Raw genomic sequence first — 19,606 nt, forward strand, 5'->3', positions numbered from 1 at the left:
TAGAAAGGAAAACTTGTCATTTTTTTATTAGAAGATACGGTACCTTCCATAACAGTATCATATAGCAATACACAGTCTGCCCAAAGATGGTGTCTGGTATAATGTAATGATATATAAAGTGATTGCTCATTTATTTACAATATATTTACTGAATAAGTTTTGAAATGTAAGACTTTTCTGAAGTAACATTCTTTAGTATGAAGGAAAGAAGCTCAGTCTTGACACCTGTCTTGGGGGGCATTTTGGCTGAGATCAGAGCAATCAGAGTTTGGGTTCTGGCTCAGATTCTGATAATGTCATTTTTCATTAGTAGATCTGAGATTTTATGTCAATAAAAGTCTGTCAATTAAAGCTGTCTGTTCTGCAGCCTCTTGGATACAAGGCTTTTCTACAGATAGTTGTGCTGGAAGGCCAATGTGGTTTAGTTGCTGATTTAGTATATTAGAACATTTATGGTCTAGGTAAGTTGTAGCTTTTGAATGGCATATCAAGAAAATGGAAAAGTTTTAGAGAGCAAGTCAGATGTTGAGGCTGGGCTAGGCTGCCTTATGATGGCTCAGTGAATGACACATACCAAGCCAACTTGATCTGCATAGGTTTGTGTTAAATTTAAATGTCACTGACTAACTTGGTATCCCTCTGTCTTCATTGGATTAATATCCAGATCATCACAAAAAATGTTGGCTCTTGTGCAGTTCTGAGAGTAGCACTCCTCGAGGAGCCAATCTTCAGATGGTGTGTGAAGGCACCATTCTGCCCAGGACTGTCCCCATGGCAGGAAAGTGGAGGGCAGCCTGTCTCCTGCCAGTTTTGCAGGGAAACACAGTCAAGCATGGCAGGGGAGATACTGCTGTGAGTGGATTCTGCTGAGATACTGCTGTTTGTTGGATTCCCTTATACAGCCACTGTTCCAGTTCACTGTTCAAGGCCAGGTTGGATGGGGCTCAGAGCAACCTGGGCTAGTGGAAGGTGTCCCTGCTCATGGCAGGGGGTGGAACAAGATGAGCTTTAAGGTCCCTTCTAACCCAAACCATTCTGGGATTCTATGATTCACAGATTAAACCAATTTATGTGGGGATTAACGGAGTGTAAAGGAACTTCATCAATATAAGGAAGCAAATTTTAAATAGTTTCATACTACATACATCAGAGAGAAATAACACTAGTCCTGCCCAAGGACCAAGTGTGTCCAGTGTGGATGTTACTTGTCATTCTGCTCCCCCCCCCCAGTCAGCTGTAAAAGCCATATTCCAAACAGCTCACCATGTACAGACCTCTAAAGGGAAACAAAGAACCTGTTGTACACAAAGCATTTGAGAAACAGATTTGTGTTACTGTCACAAGTCCATGTGACAGTCAGTGTCTTCCTGACTGGTTTTGTGTCAGGTGTTTACACTTTCCAAGCCCTTGGAGAGACAAGAATTAGCAGATAAGTGTATATAAATGTGGAAAGCATCCAGGGGGGTTTATTGCTGAACTAGAATTAGATTGTAATAAAGAGGATAAGCTGTGTAAAATTTCTGCCCTTTAGAGATGTAGCTGAAACAATCTCACTCAAGTTTTTTCTGTAAGAAGAAGTGGTGCTCCCAGGACCAGTGGGATATCTCATATACCATCAAATATCCTATATCTGATTCCATCTTTCCCATATACAGAAGCAAAGCCTACCTCTCTCAACATCATTCATAGGTAAGAAGACTGGGTCAGATTGTTGCTTCATAAATGTAAGTAAACATTTCTTTCCTCCAGGAAATTCCACCAGGATATTTGAGGTAGAGTGTCTTAACATTTTTTCTCTCCTGCTGCTCATTTCCTGCTGATGCTTTCTTTTTACTTTAAACCTTGCTTAAATTTTGGCTTTATTTTCTTTCCTCTTTTAAAGTTCTGTCTCTTTTGGATATCTAGCTTGATATCAATTCACTGTATGGCTTTTAGTGTCAAAAAGCAGTAGTTCCAGCAGGTGATGAAACATTTGTATACTTCCAAAACTCCATTGTGTAATTGCCATTTCAGTGGAAAAAAAGCAATTTAAAGTTCTCCTTCTTGAATGGGAGAAATGCCTGAGAATATTCAAGCCACTGATAATTTCTGTGTGTGCCCTGTGGGTCCTTCCCACTTACACAACTCAACTTTGTTCATTCAACTCCTTTCACAAGCTAGATATTTAAGGGCAGAGAGAGGTGTCAGCAAGCACAGGCTCCAAGACATTCTGCTATATGTCTCTCTGGGTTTTTGGCTTTTATTATTGTGGTCTTCATGATTTCTGCAAGGTTTTTAGAGGGATATGAGTGTTTCCTGACAGCAGCAGGTTTCTGTAGTGTAAATTTGACTGAGGGTGTTGCACACAGGTTAGCTGTAGTGTTAACAGCCAGCCAGCCCGAGAGTCACAACACTCCCCAGCTGCTCTGTGCTGCTGGTGATGGTTGTGCAAGAAGCTGTGGGGCTCAACAGGCAGCCACAGATTCTTTCCACCACGTTTTGCTGAAGAAAACACGTTTCACAAGCACAGAACCCTCCTCTTTGCTTTGTGGTCTCTATGTGGTTGGGATCCTGCTGTGCATCTCCACATCTGTGAACTGCTGGGCGTTCTCAGTGCCCTCTGGAGACACGGAGAGCGGGGAAACAACGTGCTTCAGGCGCAGGAGCACGGAGAAGAGCAGGATGAGGAGGATGGCCAGGAGCGTGAGGAACAATCCCACGTACACGTAGAGCCCGGAGTATTTGTCTGCTGCCGTGTCTGCTTCGGTGGCCGCAGTTGGAAGGTGGACACGGCCAGTCAGGTTTGCACGGGGTTTGAAATAGGTCTCACTCATTGCTCTCTGGGGCCTGGGGGTTAGTCAGCTTTGGGCCATTTTCCCTGCATACCTTCCATTTCCTGTCTTCCCTCACCAGACTCACAAAGGATGTCAGGAGAGGCAGCTTAGGACAGATGTCACGATGGCTTCAGCAAGAGGTGCTCCATCCTCTTGGTGTCAAGGCTGCTGGTTCACACTGCACGGGACAGGACTGTGCAAACCATTTTGCAAGTTGCTCTCACAATGATAACAAGCATTAGACTCGTGTTCTGCACTTCCCCCTGGCTTTTATTTTGTGCTAAAAGTATTTTGGTCCTTCTTTTGGTAGGTCAGCTTCTTTGGCAGGTGAAAAGCTTTGGTCCTTCTCTCAAACTGAGCTGCAAAGGTTTGCACAGCTTTGGTGTTGTTTTCCCAACAAATTGCACAATGAGCTTTCTGCCACCTTCTCCCACAGCAGGTGGTTTATCCTTGTGTGAGCTGGGGAGGGTTGTTTTCTGCTTTGCCAGATTGCTGAGGGATGTCTTCTCTCCTAATCCTGGGCTAATGATCTGTGCTTAAAGAGCATGGAGTTTTGAGTTCCTCATTACGAACAGTCAAAAATTCAGCTTTCTAAAATGAAAAAAAATGAGAGAGAGAGAAATGAAGCCAGGTACCAAAATAGCTTAGTCTGTATGTGGTATCTTTAGAACAAATAGATAAGAAACCCCTTATCATGCTCCTGTGAGACATTGAAATCAGGAGAAGCACTGAGTATTTAACTTTAGAACAAGATCATGCCCATCTAATTGTTAAGGTCTCCTCTGGTAACACTCACATTACTTATGGGTAAGAGAAGGCCCCACAGTCTATGGAATTGGATGTCACAGAGAAAGGGAAGATACGAATCCAATCAGTGTTTTTCACTGTGTCTCATTTATTGTTTATCAGGAGCCTTTTTTCTGAGGCCAGATGCACCTGGCAGGTATCCAGAGCCCTGCCTATCCCACTGCAGCAGCAGTGCTGCAGGATATGATACTTCACTCACCTCTTGGCAGCAGAACTTACTAGAAATGGGAGGAATCTTAACATTTGAGCAATTTCAATTCTTATAGCTGGAAACAGAAAATAAAAATGCTGAAATTACACTGTAAATGGTGCATCCAAAAGCATCACATTCTGCTCTGATAAGGATCTTGGAATCTTGGTTTTAGCTGAAACAAAAATGATAGCACTGAAACAAACTGATGCAGTAATTTAAAATGTTCACTCCCTATACACCTACATGAGATGTAAGTAGAGTAATATTAACATAGTATTATACTATGCTAGTCAGATTAAAATGAAACATTAGGTCAAAATGATAGAAGTTCTGTCATTTAAATTTTCACCTTGAAGACATATTGCAAAACATTTTGACTTTCATGAGCCTTCTGTTTGTAAAATACAGCTGATTTATTGACAATGTTTGGTTATGTTCTCCCTATGCACCAATGGGAACAACACCTTGCTGTTCTTAGAGAGAGGTGGTTGAAATCTGGAGTCATCAAGGAGCTGATCTGCAGGCTTTTATTACAAGCAAGACAGACCAGCTTTGGCTCATGTGATGGGGAAACATCTGACGAGCTGAGTTTTTGGAGAAGGGGCATGGAGGCTTGCCTACACTTTAACTTCCAGCTCCCACAATACCTTCTTCAGTGTCAAAGCATCTGAGACAACAGTGATCCCATTTAGGGAATATTGGACCAGATCCTCCTTGGCAATAAGCTGGGCCAAGTTGCTGACTGAAACAATAGCTTGACTTTTGCAGCCCCTGTGTGCGTAGTGGGTCCTGAGCTGTGCTGTGTGTAGGAGGGTGTGGGCAAGCTCAGCAGGAAAAGGTTGCTTAGTATTTCTCCAGGAGCTGACCCAAGCCCTGTGGAGCCAGTTATTGTGGCAGCAGGTTTTGTGCTGATGCAGAGCCATGGCACATGAAGGTGAAGGCTGGGGGGCAGCCAGGCACTTTTGCTCTCACTTACAGGGCAGTAACTGTGATTTTCACACTTCAAATCCACAAATGGAAATTCTTCCCCCAAAGAATGTTCTCATGCTGTACACCAGGTGGGAAATAGAGGGTGTGAAGGTAACTGGCTGACTCAAACCTCTGTCCTTACAATCTGATTTCTCTGTTGATAATGAAATGCAGTCAGTCTGGAACCTGACACTTGTGTGAGTTAAAGTACAGAGCACTGCCTTTGCCCATCCCATCTGCTGTGTTACTGAAAGCAAAAGCCAGAGCTAGTTTCTCCCCTTAAGGAGCAGAGAGTCTAATGGCTTTACATGCTTCATAAAATTAGACTGCAGAATGCTAAGGACATTAGTCTGAAGTTCAGTAATTTACTACAAACCAAGATGTTGAATTAGCAAAGCTCAGCTGGGCATTTATTGATGAAAGGAGCAGATTCATAGTAAGAAGTATTAGCAATGGGGAGTTGGCACAGTTTGGGGTTTTTCTTAATTGCAACTATAGATTTGTCAGGAGCAATCAACTGGTCAGACTATTGAAAACTGTAACATGAACTGCATCTTTTCCAGAAATGAGCCAGAAATAATTCAGTAGCTCCAGACAACCCCAAAGATTTTTGCTTTTCAATCTACCAATTATCCCATTGGCACATTTCTTTGGATATCCGGTACATTTAGTTTTGCACAACCCCTTTTAAGGAATAGAGTCTTGAAGACTGTAGAGACCAAAGTGATGTAAAAATAAGTGGTACACAGTAATTCTGAAAAACTGTGTATGAAGCAGGTCAGCACTATAACTGTATGACAGATTATGAAGGCAAAATGTCACTGGTTACCATGAGAAGCCCTCAAGTCCATGGGCAGAGGAACTAAATGGAAGTTTGTTATAGAGCAGAGAAGCATAACAAGAGCCCACATTCCCTCTGATCTCAGTTGTTCATCAAGATTTAATCATTCTCTGGCTGGACAATACTCCAGTTCTGAGAGGGGCCAGGCACCATTAGTGATCACTGGTGCTCAGTGGGTACAGATTGATTCCAAGCAGACACTTCTTTTTATCAGTTCATTGTTATTTTTAATTAGAGATTAAAAAAAACCAAACACAACATATTTCATTTAATAAAAATCTGCAATGAAAATAGAAGCCTCATACACAGGAACAGAAAGGTTTCTTCTCGGAGTGTGTCCCTGAGACAGGAATTTCAGCAGCCAAAACTTAATGGGTGCTGAATTTACCAGCCCCTCACTGCAGCTCTCAGGGTGTGGGTAGCTTCAGGTTTGCAGTTTTTATGAAGCTTGCATGGCTGTAGTAGTCTGCACCCTTTGTAGGTCACAGGGGAGCAGAGAGAAAGAAAGATTTTCCCCCAAAACAATGCAGACAGAGAGTACAAATTGATCCTGCAAGTGCAGTAAATGTCCTGTCTTGCCCACTCGCTTCCTTCTACTCCCATAGTGGGTGTCAGTGCCACTTGCCAGCACGGCACCTCTGAAAGTGCAGGCAACTTTTTGGAGTTCTCTTTTGCTTTTCCACACCATACTCTGACTCTTACAAACAGGTGAGTGGGACAAAACAGAATAACAGCTTGTGTAGCTTCCCCTTTCCCTTAATTTAAAGTGAACTGAACTGGCTGGCAAATACAGAAGAGTTTTGAACACTCAGTACCAGGTGTGTTCTGTCTAGGTCACCTTTACAGAACAATACCAGCATTGAAGAAATGCGAGCAAAACATCAACAGTACCAGTTCCATCCACGGTTTGCATTGTTTCCAGGGAGGATCTGAGGGAGAGGAAAGTGGTGGGGGGATAGAGTGGTATCTCTTCTCTTAGTGGTGGGCAGTATTTTTTGTTCTCATGCTGAAGTGAAGGCTATGAGAGTGTCTGAGCTGTGGGAGTGCACAGGGAGAGAAGGGAATAAAGCATAGTTACCTTTCAGAGCAGGCAGTGGTGTTGGGACAAGGCACGAGAGTCCATGATTCAGACCAGGAGCTTGCTGGTGATTTATCTAGGAACATCCCACATTCCAGCTAGTGGGAACTGTGCAGCAAAGATTAGCGGTCTTAGAGCTGGAGTCAGGAGAGTGCCCTTCCTTCTCCTCTGCTCTTGCACTCACATGGCTTGCTGGCAGCGACGGCTCTTATCCCTATCCTGGGATGTCACAGAGCAGCATCACTGCTGATGTCCTTCCTTCGCAGGCAACAGCAGAAGGGGCGAGGAGCCTTCGCTCCGGGGGCTTCACTGCTTGGGTGGAAGCAGCCGGTGCCCTCCCTCGGCAGCGGGCAGAGCGGAGCCGATGAATAAAGAGCTCCGGCGCTGCAGCAGGCGAGGAGGGAAGGGAGAGGAGGGAGGCTGTGAGCTCAGCTCGCGGCAAAGTTTGTGCCAGGTTCGTCTTAACTCTTTCGTGCTTGCGAGTGGTAAACGAGGCAGGGATGCCTGCTAAGTGAGGAGCAGGACACGAGCCCGGAGGAGAGGTTATGAGTTTCGCTCGTTTTCTGGAAGGTGCAAAGGTTTTTGTGTTTTGTGCCTCTTGGCAAGGTTTGCCTGGTGAGGGCTCTCAGCTGGGTTCCTGTCTGGAATGTGGACAAGTGTCACTTTTCGGCTCAGGATAGTCCCCAAACATTGCTCTTTGGCATTGGAGCTTTTGAGGTATTCTTGTCCCTGTGCTTGCTGTTTGGTGGTTTGGGTGGGTTTGGTGCTTTGTGTTTAGTTCACAGGTCCTCTCTCCCCTGAGTAGTTTGAAACTTTTCATGAATAAGCATAAACCCAACTTTGCGGTGTCGTAGGCAAAAAGTATTTTTGCTAATTTATGAATGTGTGAAGCACAAATCTACCTACAAGGTACCACAGAAATGAGGCAGAATGAGGTTTGGGTTCTCGTGGTTGGGTGAGAACCCAAACCACACTGTTCCCTCTGATTGCCACACCTTTTGACCTGTGTTTCTTCACTCCCTGCAGCTGACAAAGTGAGGATTTTTTGTGATCCTGTTCTTGTTATGACACAAATTAGGATAAACTGTATCAAGGAATCAACATAATTTTAGTTGTGTGCATGTTTCAGGAAGGAGATGGGGAACAGGATTTCCTTGGCTCTCTGCAGGGTGGTTCATTGTGCCGGGGACAGAGTCAGTTTGGGATGGGTTGCAGCAGTCCCAAGGTGTCAGCAGCAGAGGAGGTGACCAGCACAGGGATGGAGTAGCTGCAGTGAACAGTCTGAGCCTGAGCTCTGTACAGTTGTGAGCAGCTGTGTTTCATGTGCCCGTGTCCCCGTGCCCAAGAAGGAGATTGCCTGAAGGCACCTCACGGCGTGAACCTGACCCACAGGCCCACACTCAACAGTTGGCTTGTGGCAGTTCCCAGGCCTGTTTCTGGAGCACTTGGAAACAAGCTTCCCCTCTGAAAAGTGGGTCCCACTGGGGTTTCAGAAAGATGAGTTAATTTTCTCTCTGCAGCTTTCTCAGTGACAAAATAGAGCCATTTAATCTCAAATCTGTCTCCTCAGAATAGCTTTCCCTCTCTGGTTCCTCATGACCACAGCCTGAGCAGAGGGGCCAAAGGGTAATGAAACCCAGAGCTGCACAGCTCTTTCATCCTCTTGGGATGGAGGGCTGTAGTATAAATGCATCTCTCTAAGGGCTCATCATTCTCTGGAGTTCACAAACACAGTGTACACAATGGGACACTATTTAGATAAATAAAACATAGTCTCTGGAAAAAACCAATTCCTTCATGCTTCTGTGATGGGATGAACCCTCTGAAAACCAAGGCTTGAAAGGCAGATTTGATTGCTGATGTTATTTCACATTTCTTTTGTTGTGATGTCATGTGCAGTAGTATCATGTGCAATATCATATTTTCTCAATTTTGCAGTATATGCCACCATTCCCTGCTAGGCACTTAGGAAGGAAAGTACAATAATAAAGGAGTGCATTTCTCCCCCTGGAATTGGTACAATTACTGCTTTACCAACAAACTACCTGACAGCACCTCAAAACCTTTGGTACATGTCCTTGTATTTAAAAAGAAACAAGTGAGAGCTCTATTTGACCAGGAATTATGTTGCTGGTTGAATTATGAGAACCAGAAGACACATGCTGAAGATGAGAATGTTGAAAATGAGATCAGAAGAGATGCTGTTGAAATCCAGCATCTCTGCTTTCTATGTAATGCTAATGAGCAGTGCTGAAGTGAAAGGCTCTCTCTCCCTGTCCATGCAATTCAGCTTCTCTGTTCAGCTCTTTTCACCCTTTGTTCATTTTACAGTAAATTATCTCTCCCTTTTGTAGGACCAAGCTACTGCTTGCTGGATGGATACACTTAGATTTCTTGTTTCCTTTGTAGCAGGGCATAATAAAGACAGATGAATTTTAAATACTGCCACAATTTATACCAGCTGAGGCTGATGAATACTCGACTGAATGATTGCTGAATTCCTGAATTGTTGAGTAATGTGTAATTTTTGGGACAATCAATGACAAATTTGTTCTACATAAAATGAGAGCATACAAATTCCCTTGGAGATACTCAGAGATATGAACCCAGTGAATATAATTTTTTTAACCAACCATTAAGAATTTGGGGGCAACAGCCCAGGGAGCTTGTTGGGTTCTTTCCTTTGCATTATTTGACCTGTGTCTCAAGCTTTGTATCAGATCATTTTACACATCTTTCTCAGGATGACCAGCGTTAGAGTGAAATTTGGATTTAACGAAAAGCAAACAAGATCTCTGAATGATTGATTGTGAGTATAATCTGTGTGTTTCTACAGGGATTCTTCTGTTATCCAAATTCATGAATCCTGTGAACATAGTAAATGCATACTTTGGGTCTTAGAAATTGCTTGCATTGCAGCTGCAGTGAATGGAAAAATAGCTGTGCTCTCCTCTCCCCCACATCCCTTTCAGAGGAGACACATCCCGGAATGGTTTCCTCCAGCCCTCAGCTCTAAAGCCCTTCCATGATTTGGGGGCTGTTGGTGTGTGGGAGGGTCAGGGCTAAGCAGAGCTCTTGTTTTCTGATGCAGATGCTCTGTATTGAACCCAGGGAAGAGCCTCAGCCTGGGGGGCTGTGCACACACCAGAGATGGCAGGAGTTTTTGATATTGGAGGCCACAAGGCCCAAGTGCTGAGGTGCCCAGCTAATGTTAGACATGTTACATAGGAAAAAACCTGCCTTTTACCTTCCCCTCTTCCCCAGCCCTGCCCTGGCCACCCCCAGAGCTGCTCAGAGGCCCCTTTGCTGCCATGAGGAGGGGTAGATAACTGGACCTGCCTGAGCTGTTTGACTGGGGGAGTTGTGCTTCCAAAGCCCAGGATGGTTCCTAATCTCCACCCAGAACTGCAAGTGCTGGGAACAAGATAGATAAGTCACTGTGGAAGAGCTGCTGAAACAAGGGCAGCCCTCAGTGCTGTTTGTCTTGACAGAGACAGTGGTTGTAAATACGTTTTTGTTTTAACATTTTGTCTTTATAGCCACAGCACTGAGTGGCAGATGATCTATACCACAAACAGGTTTGTGAAACACATGAAAAAAGTCATATTTCAGTAGATTTTGAATCAGGAGTCTCTAATGAATGGACTTTGAAATATTTATTGCTTGTTTAGATTTGTGTGAAATAGGTCCAGCTGCCACCAACTTTAAGGGAGAAATACCACAGTCAAGGGGATGGCAACCTTGAAAATTGCCTGGAGCTTGTTCCTTGCTTAGGCCACTGAGAGCCCCAACCAAATGTACTGACTTCTCCCTATCTCATTTCTTTCTCATGAAAAGGGAAAAATTTTTAGTACCTCCCCCCTCCTAAACAATCTGTCAATGCAAAGTGCTACCAAAGGCATGTGGTCATGTGCTCACTGCTGCAGCAGCATCCAGTGCCTTTCCCTCTGTGCATTCCCACACAGTCTTGTTCTGTCCAGCTCAGTGCGTCTGAAAATGCTCCTGTGTTTGGACTAAAAGAGTTTTGTTGCTTTGAAAAGCTCTTGGCTATTTTGACAATTTGGCTTTGTTTTGAACTTCCTTCATCAAAAACATGCTTCAGTTTATTTATAGAAACTTAGTCTCCCACAGATAACTGAAAAAAATTCAGCCTAGTCTGATGTTACTGCTAATTTTTAGGAACATTTCTAATTTGATTTACTGTTGTCAGTGAAGGGCTGTATTTTTCTGCACAGAATTCTGTCTGAAATGGTCCTAAGCTTCATTTTCATGAGTGAGCTTGTGGAGAAGCCACTGCATGTTCCCAAAATGGCATTGACACGACTCACAGAAGGGACTTGCAGTGCTCCAGGTGAGCCCATGAGAGGTAGCTCAGGTAGGGCCAGCTGGCAGTGAGCATGGTGCTGTGGATAACCCTGGGAGCAAGGGGGGTCTGAAAAGCAGATTCCTCTGGGATCCCAGTGGCAGGTACGTGTCAGCCACGCTCATCAAGGTCCCACACAGGCCCTTGTGGACCTTTAGCAAAAACTGGTTGAACAATGAGGCAGGGATTGAACTTAAAACACAGGATTTTAAACACAGGATTGTGTTCTCCAGCCCATGGGGTAGAATATTATTTTTTCTTGTGAAGTAGGATAGTTCTTGCAGCAGTGCCTATTTTTAGGGAGTTCAGCACAAATTATTAACCAAAGAGTTTCAGGTAATTCTGGAGATGATTTCAAATGTGCTGATCCTCTGGTTTTGGCTGGCCAGTTGCTAAGATACAACCTGAGAGATGCTCGCCTGACAGTGAGCCACTGTGGTTTAGTCACTTCAAATGAGCTCTTGTTTATAACCCTCCCATCCTTGTCTCACACCCACCTACCCGCCTCACCAGGGGATTGTGATGGGACTGGTGATGGTGCACAATAAATACCAGCAACTGGGCCTTATTGTAGCAACAGGAAAGCAGACTGGCTTCCAGGAGACAAGGTTGTTTCTCTGCATGATGGACAAATAATCCATGGAGACAACACAGCATTTGTTGGGAATTGGGTCACCCATGGAACTTTCTTCTTCCTATCTGCATGGCAGGACTGGTGCCCCAGGGGACACTTGGCATGGACCAAACCAACACCTGAGGACTGTAAATGTGTGAAATGTGCATGTTTTGTGGTTTGGTACTATCTGCTTTCATAGAATCACAGAATCACAGAATCACAGAATCACAGAATCACAGAATCACAGAATCACAGAATCACAGAATCACAGAATCACAGAATTAGCTGGGTTGGAAGGGACCTCCGAGATCATCCAGCCCAACCCTTGATCCAACCCCGCCGTGGTTCCCAGCCCATGGCACTGATGCCACATCCAGTCTGTCCTTAAACACCTCCAGGGATGGAGAATCCACCCCTTCCCTGGGCAGCCCATTCCAATGGCTGAGCACCCTCTCTGCAAAGAAATTCTTCCTAATATCCCACCTAACCCTCCCCTGGCACAGCTGCAGACCCAGCCCTCTTGTCTTGCTGATGGTTGCCTGGGAAAAGAGACCAACCCCCCCCGGCTCCCCCCTCCTGTCAGGGAGTTGCAGAGAGTGAGGAGGTCTCCCCTGAGCCTCCTCCTCTCCAGGCTGAGCCCCCCCAGCTCCCTCAGCCTCTCCTCACAGCACTTGTGCTCCAGTCCCTTCCCCAGCCTCGTTGCTCTCCTCTGGACCTGCTCCAGCCCCTCCATGTCCTTCCTGAGCTGAGGGGCCAGAACTGGACACAGCACTCCAGGGGTGGCCTCACCAGTGCTGAGTACAGGGCAAGAATCACTTCCCTGGCCCTGTTGGCCACCCTGTTCCTGAGCCAGGCCAGGATCCATTGGCCTTCCTGGCCACCTGGGCACACTCTGGCTCCTGTTCAGCTTCTTTTGAAACTCTAGACATCCTTTATGAGGCCGAAAATGTACTTGTTCATTTTTCATTCCCAGCTCATTTCCCCGCTGCCTGGCTCCGTGCTCCGGCTGTGCACTGCCTTCGGTGTTACCTTGTGTTGCTCCGTGGGGAGGTGCCTGAGGCAGTCTCAGGGCACTGGACACCCTGTCACCACAAAGCCCATCTCAGCCCACCCAGAGCTGGGCCTGGCTGTGTGCAAAGAGCCCTGGGCTCCTGGGGGCTCCTCACAGATTTCTGCCTGCAGGAACAGCTTGTAGGGCTGAGGTTTAGGATTCCTGAAAGGTGCTTTTCACAGCACAGATGATGTGAGGAAGGTCTCAGCTACAGTCACACATGTTAAAACATATGTCTTTCCTTCTGTTACAAGGGTACCACCTGAACTTGCTGGGCAGCACTTGTGACTTACAGTGTTGGTGGGTAATTCCTGAGCAGAACTGTCCTGAAGCTGGAGTTCCCCGTTCTGCAGGATGGCATTTTGCTCTGAGCTCAGCATTTATAGGCTCAGCTATTGACTAACTCACTACCAGCAGGGACCCATTAGGCATGACTTCCAGAATCTTGAAAATATGAACAGATATTCCTTGGATTCTTACCAAATCCTCCCCTCCAGACCGTGAAGCTGAACAAACAGTGGGTAGAGCACGGGGAATGTGAGCTGCAAAGCAGCTAAAACCCTTCTTTGAAGCTTCTGATGCCACATTATTTGCATGATCCACAGTTAACATATGGGCTTGTGCCTGTATCGAGGGGGATCAGTTCTTTAGTTGCTATCAGTAAATAATAATTATGACAATTTATACCAAAAGGAAAAAAAATTGGTGATGACCACATTACACCTATTTTTATTTATTTGGATTGTTTGTTTTAATTCCATTCTTAGAGAAGAAAATATCTTTTCTTGTTCTCGTTTACAGAATAAGAGCTCTGCTCACCCACACACTGTAACATTTCAGATACAGGATTGGATGAGCTCTTTCTAAACCTGTTTGGATGAAACATGGTTGAAATCTTCACAGCAGAAGACTTAAAAACAGTACTAGATGCAATGTCAAGGAAACCCTCTGTTTGGATGTATCTGTTCTATCCAGGAGAGCACAGCACAGGAGTCCTGAGCTGCTGCCAGCTGGACTAAAAGACTTACCACAGTTTAAGCTAAAAAAAAAAAAAAAAAAATCTTACAAGTGATATAAAAGCCCATGTTGTGGTACTAGAATGGCACTGAATTAAATCTTCCAAGGGTTCAGATTATGCTGCACCTGTGTGCATCAGAGCTCCTGAAACCTTCAATGTGCCCTTGCTCAAGTGCTGAGGCTGAAAGAGTGTGTGGAGTCAGTGTTGCTCAGCCCCCTTGCCTTTGGGTGGCTGGCTGTGGTTACTTGTACAACACAGGAAAATTCATCTTGTGGTAAAGATGTGCCTGACGGCCTCTGTCTGCATGGGAATTGGGTGCAGGGGCACATAATGCTTCCTGGGATGCATGTCAGCACCACAGATGTGTTTGGGAATAAGGCTCCATTTGATTTAACCTGTGGGGGGGCATGAGAACCCATTGGTGTTTGTCACTGAAATAGTCCAGAACATCAGAGCGGGAAAAATAGCTGCACTTGGTTCTTCTGCACCATAAAACAGCCATTCAGGTATTTCTCTTTAATCCACTTCCCAGGAGTGACCCTTCTCAACAGCAGGGATCCCTCTCTTGCCATGACTTCCTAAGCACTGCTCTGGCTTCTACCCCAAAGCATTTGTGCTTTAATATCTGCCACTTACTGACACAAATCCCATGCCTTGCCCTGTGCAATGCTATCCCAATTTATGCTGCTGTGGTGAGGGAGCAGGAAGAGAGTTATGTCACATAACCCAATTCTGAAATCCTTTGTGATTCATGGGATGTAAAAAATGCTACTCTTGTCACTTGTGTCAGACACAGTAATAGGAAACAACATAATCAGTGAATTCTGAGTAGATGGTTCTTGAGCTTCAGTTCCAAACTTGATCCCCAACTGGCACTTTGAGACTGCTGTGGAGGAGAGTGGGCAGCATGAAAACATGTGAAGAACAACTGCATAGTGTCTGAGTTCCCATTTCATTTCACCAGAGGCTTCTTTATACAACAGCTTTTAGCATCTGCAGAACACGAAGTCAGCCCAGGCAGAACTTCAGTCTGAGCTGTGGCAGCAGTTGCAATACATTTATGGTGAAGTCAAGGATGTTTCCATCTGATGCCTTTGTTTGTCTCACAGCAGTCACAAGGTCCCTCTTCCCCAGCCTCTGGGGTCAGTAACAGAACAAGCTCACTGGCCAGTTCCACTTAATTATTGTTCTTTTTTGGTGAATTAAAGAATAAATGTCACTGTGTGACTGTGCTTTACTATGTCTGTGGTTATTAATAGCCAGTTTGGTCCCCCTTCCAGCCTATGTGCCACAAAATACATTTGCCTTTGGGCTCGAGAATCAAGCAGTCTGGGAAGCCACTGTTCTGAGAACAGACAGGACAAAAAGCTTATTGACCAACCCTTCCTTTGAACAGACTGATCTCTCTTTTTATTTTTAGGCTGTTAATGACAAAAGTTGCTTTATTGCTTTACTTTTCACAGATGAAGACACGTTCTCAATTTGGACAAAGACCTCCCCAGCCATAAGCTGCCCAGAGTGGTTACATTTTATTTAAGACGTTTTAAATGTCTTTTGGTTCATTATAACCTTGAATTCGCATCTGGAGAGAGAGACACACACTCTAAGGGAAATTCTTTTAATTTAGTGAGAAAAATAAAGTACTAATAAAGAAAGGACTAAAGTACAACCAAGAGAAGCATTCACTAAAACACCTAGAACAAAGACCCATTCCACAAAACCCACCCACTACAATCAATATACCAGCTTTAGTGAAACACAATTAATTGGTTTTAAGTTACCCCAAGAGAAGGAAAAGAGTAAAACAAAAAACAGATTAAAAGAGTAAAGAAAGAAGGAAGGAAGAAAGAGAGAAGGAGAGAAAGGAGAGAAAAAATAGTTGCCAATCAGAGGAGAGGAAGAGAGAAAGCTCACGGGGAGTCCCGTGTAATTCTAGAGTTCAGTTTTCCCTCCCAGGCAGGACATGTGGTCAGTGCCTTGCAGGCCAGAGGGAGGGGAGCTGGAGCCACTCACAGCTGCAGGGCTGTGGGGTGGGCAGGTCTGCCCGGACTGCCAGCCTGGCTGCTCGGCCTTCAGTGCCAGCCTGTGCTGTGCATGGGCTGGGAGTGACACCCTGTGCTGTGCATGGGCTGGGAGTGACACCCTGTGCTGTGCATGGGCTGTCAGTCAGTGCCAGCCTGTGCTGTGCATGGGCTGTCAGTGCCAGGCTGTGCTGTGCATGGGCTGTGAGTGACACCTTGTGCTGTGCATGGGTTGTGAGTGACACCTTGTGCTGTGCATGGGCTGTCAATGCCACCCTGTGCTGTGCATGGCTGTCAGTCAGTGCCAGGCTGTGCTGTGCAGGCCCAGCTGTGCTGGCTGCAGCCCTGCAGCCCTGTGCTCTGGGGGCCCTGCTGGCTGCAGGCTGTATGGGATATGGCAGCCTTAGCATGGACCTGCAGGTTCAGCCCCAGTCCTTCCACACCCACTGTCCCAGTGAGTTGGTTCTGACCCGTATCAATAATTCAGGGAGGTTCAGATGCAGTATCTCCCAGGGGCTGTGTGGGATATGGAGTGTTTGAGAGCTGTGGGGGCTTTGGGGGCTGTGGCTGCTGTGAGGGCTATGGGGCTGTGTCTCAGTTTAATGAGACTGAAGTGTTTTGCTCAGGAGGATGAGTTATGAGGAAGACCAAACTCCTCCCTCTAAGCAATTGTAAATCTGAAATTAAGAGGTTCCAATTGTGGAGAAAGAAAAAAATAACAGCCCTTTATTAAAGGATATCTGTGTATGGGCAGAACAACAAAAGAACACAAAAACAACTAAACAATAATCCTGTACCCCAAAACCCCTTTCAAAAAGGAAACAGTTCAGTACTTTCCACCTTTTTGTGCAATTCTAACCACAGCCAGCAGGGGTTGGGCTCTGTCGGGCTCTGGCAGTCACCACGTGGGGACCCCGAAAATGTTTGTGAACAACAGGCAAAGCTGAAGTTGTTGAGTTAGTCCTTGCACCCTTCACACTTAACCAGCACCATAAAGATCCAAGGACCTCAGCAAAAACCTAAATTTCCTGCTTAATACCTGAAGCATACATTTTGTAGAGTTTGTGAATGGTACATGTTCTGTTTATTGAGGTACTGTGTAAACGATTCGCAAATACTGAAGAGGTTACAATTATCAGCAACATTTCTGCAGTTTAGCAGGCCTCTGTGAGATTAACAGGGAAAAAAAGTCATCCCTGTGCTTCACCCTTGACTGCTGCACAAAGGCCCTGTACCCCTGTTTTGACAAGGGCAGCAGCCTCCATGTCTAATTGTTGGGAAAAATGAGTCCCTATGCATGATGCACATCTGATACTGTGTTATAAACAGACCCATTGTTTGTATTTCATCTGGGATAGAAATTATACCCCTGACATTACCAACCTAGTGGCAGGTTCCCAGATGGGTCTGATTTTGGTAATACTACAATGCTTACTGCAGAGCAAAGAACATTAAGGAATGTTTTCAAAATGTAGGAAGATTTCCTGTAAAGATTTTCTGAAGTTCTTTTATTAAGTTTGCTGGTTTTTATTTAGTGTTCATGTTTTGTGTGTTTGGAGTCAGATGCTGATTGGTGTCTCCTTTAATTTCTCTGGGAAAACTGCCCTGTACATAAGGTAAAACATTTTCTGTTGTTCATTATAACTGAAGTCAAAGGCTATCAGAAAGTTTAGGAGTCAGTAATCAGAATAACTACTGGTTGATAACAGTCTTCCAAGCAAAAGAAGGTTCAAATTGAGTTTTTTTGTAGTAGAAGGACCACATTTTCCCAACATTTTTTCAAGTTCTTGTGACTTTAATACATAAGGAAATAATTTTGCATTCAACAAGAATGACAGTTTGTCTAAACAGAAAACAGGTTGTTTTCCAAATCCACAAAAATGTTAAACAAATCATTGCTAGATCATGTGCAAAACCCATCTTGCAGCTATTGATGCTGGACCCCTGAAGTAACAGATATTTTGATACATAGAATGGGTGTGGACAGAGGTTACAGATTTATATCCCTGTTTCTCACAGCTCAGGGAAAATCTTTGAAAAAATCTAAAATGTGTGAAGAATTCATGAATGAAACTTGTGAAGATAATTTCAGTGTAAGACTGATCTGTTTGATTTATTGGTTTGTTTCCTTAGGCTTAAAATAATCTAAGTCTAATATAAAGAAACCCCAAACAACCCAGGAATAAACCATAACAAATTGTTTACCACTGAAATATCCAGAAAAATTATCTGAGTGAACCACATTGTTAACAATAACACCTATTTTGTATCAACTGCTTCATAAAACTGGATGGTAATTTGATGGCATACTGCAAACCAGGAAAATCAACACTAAAATGCTTTGTTATTTTGGGTTTTGTGCAAAATGTTAAATGGCTGAAACAAATGACAAACGTGGTCATATTGATGCCATCTCCAGAATTTAAAAAAAAATAATTAAGTTATTAGATGGTACATTAAGTGCAAAAACTGCTCCACGTGCTTAGATCTAGCTCTGGCTTTGATTTGGACTGAAGTCATGTTTAGAAATGCATCTCCTTGTTCTCACTCTAGGGACAGTCAGGCACTGGAACAGGGTGCCCAGGGGAGCTGAGCAGGCTCCAGCTCTGGAGGACCATGGTCTGAGAGCAGCTAATCCTGCAGCCTGCCCAGGCACTGCCAGCAGCAGGGACCCTGTCCTGAGAGAGGAATGGCAGGGACTACTCCGAGTGAGAACCTACAAGCATTTCTGTTGGGAGGGTCACCATCACTTATTTCTTTAGACAAAGTCCCCTCAGCTGGTATCTGATCATTGACAAGCAGGTTTGGTTTGAAAACAGACTGCCAGGACTGAGTTAGACCTTGATACCATCAACTGTTGATATGTGATTCAGCCAGGACCTTAAAAACAAGAAAACAGACTGAAAAGCATACAAAATTGTACACTTGCACATCAAGCATCCTTTTCATATAAATGATATATGAAATCTACTGTAAGAATGACAGAGATCTCCTCTTTGCTGCACCATCATGTCTTTATACCGGGAGCAGGAACTCCTGCAGGCAGAGGCCCCTGTGCCACCCCTCCTCACTGCTGCACTCCTCATGCACCGAGCGCAGGGCCTGCAGGGCCTCCACCGTCACTGTCAGCTCCCCAATCACTGCACTGCCATCCTGGCAATCCAAAACTGCAAAGGAAACAGCAGAAAACAGCAGGAGCCATTTAATTTAAGGTTTCACTTTCGTTCTAATAATTGTCCTTGGTGTTTGGACAGATTAAAAGGCACCTATCATATGCTAAAGAGTGCCAAGGCAGGGCAGGGAACTGGCTCAGAACCCGCTGCCCCACGGCTGCAGGACCCTCTCCTTCCATCACCTTTCCTGTTTGAACAGTAGAATGTTTGAGACAAAACGTGCTCAGGCCTCGTCCTCCACACCAGTCCTGCCTAGAAAGCAATGAGGCAGCCTAAGGTGACTCCAGGAGGAATTGGGGTAAAACCCAATCACCCTGACAGCACATCTTTTCAGAGCCAGTTATACAGCTGACTAAGGGCAAGGTATGTGTGAACTCCATCCACTGGGATAAGCACTCAGGCCATGCAGTGATGCTGCAGGGTACAGCTTCCAGGCTGCTGGGGCAGAAGGGAAAACACAGGATAAACCTTCCAGCATTTATGTCACTGAAAGAGCTATTACAGGACACATTTGATGCTGTTCTTGGAGATCCCAACCATTTTGTACATCCTTGGACAAATCACTCAGTGAACTTCAAGAGCAGACTTCAGGGAACAGTATTCTTTTTACTTACAAGAACAGTAGGATAATTGTAATTAATTATGTCAGAAGATATGATTAAT

At 44.8% G+C, this 19,606-nt stretch overlaps 2 protein-coding genes across 4 annotated transcripts in view; both read right to left on the bottom strand.

The window, feature by feature from the left end:
• On the bottom strand, positions 1-7,167 carry SERTM2 (serine rich and transmembrane domain containing 2). Its single transcript, XM_064670259.1, has 2 exons — positions 6,702-7,167; positions 1-3,404 (listed from the first exon to the last, which is right to left on the bottom strand). Exon 2 carries the CDS (start codon positions 2,811-2,813, stop codon positions 2,535-2,537), a length of 279 nt encoding a protein of 92 aa, XP_064526329.1. The 5' UTR covers positions 2,814-3,404; positions 6,702-7,167; the 3' UTR covers positions 1-2,534.
• Positions 7,168-16,467: 9,300 nt separating this feature from the next.
• The window catches only part of RPGRIP1L (RPGRIP1 like), a 41,441-nt gene continuing 38,302 nt past the window's right edge, over positions 16,468-19,606 (bottom strand). For 2 of the 3 annotated variants that reach the window (XM_064670256.1, XM_064670255.1), the window contains exon 22: positions 16,468-18,937. In XM_064670256.1, coding sequence (XP_064526326.1) covers positions 18,786-18,937 — 152 coding nt within the window. In that variant the 3' untranslated portion in view covers positions 16,468-18,785. The other variant, XM_064670258.1, reaches the window with a different exon arrangement.

Source organism: Pseudopipra pipra, chromosome 13 (genome assembly GCF_036250125.1).
Source record: "Pseudopipra pipra isolate bDixPip1 chromosome 13, bDixPip1.hap1, whole genome shotgun sequence".
Lineage (NCBI taxonomy): Eukaryota > Metazoa > Chordata > Aves > Passeriformes > Pipridae > Pseudopipra > Pseudopipra pipra.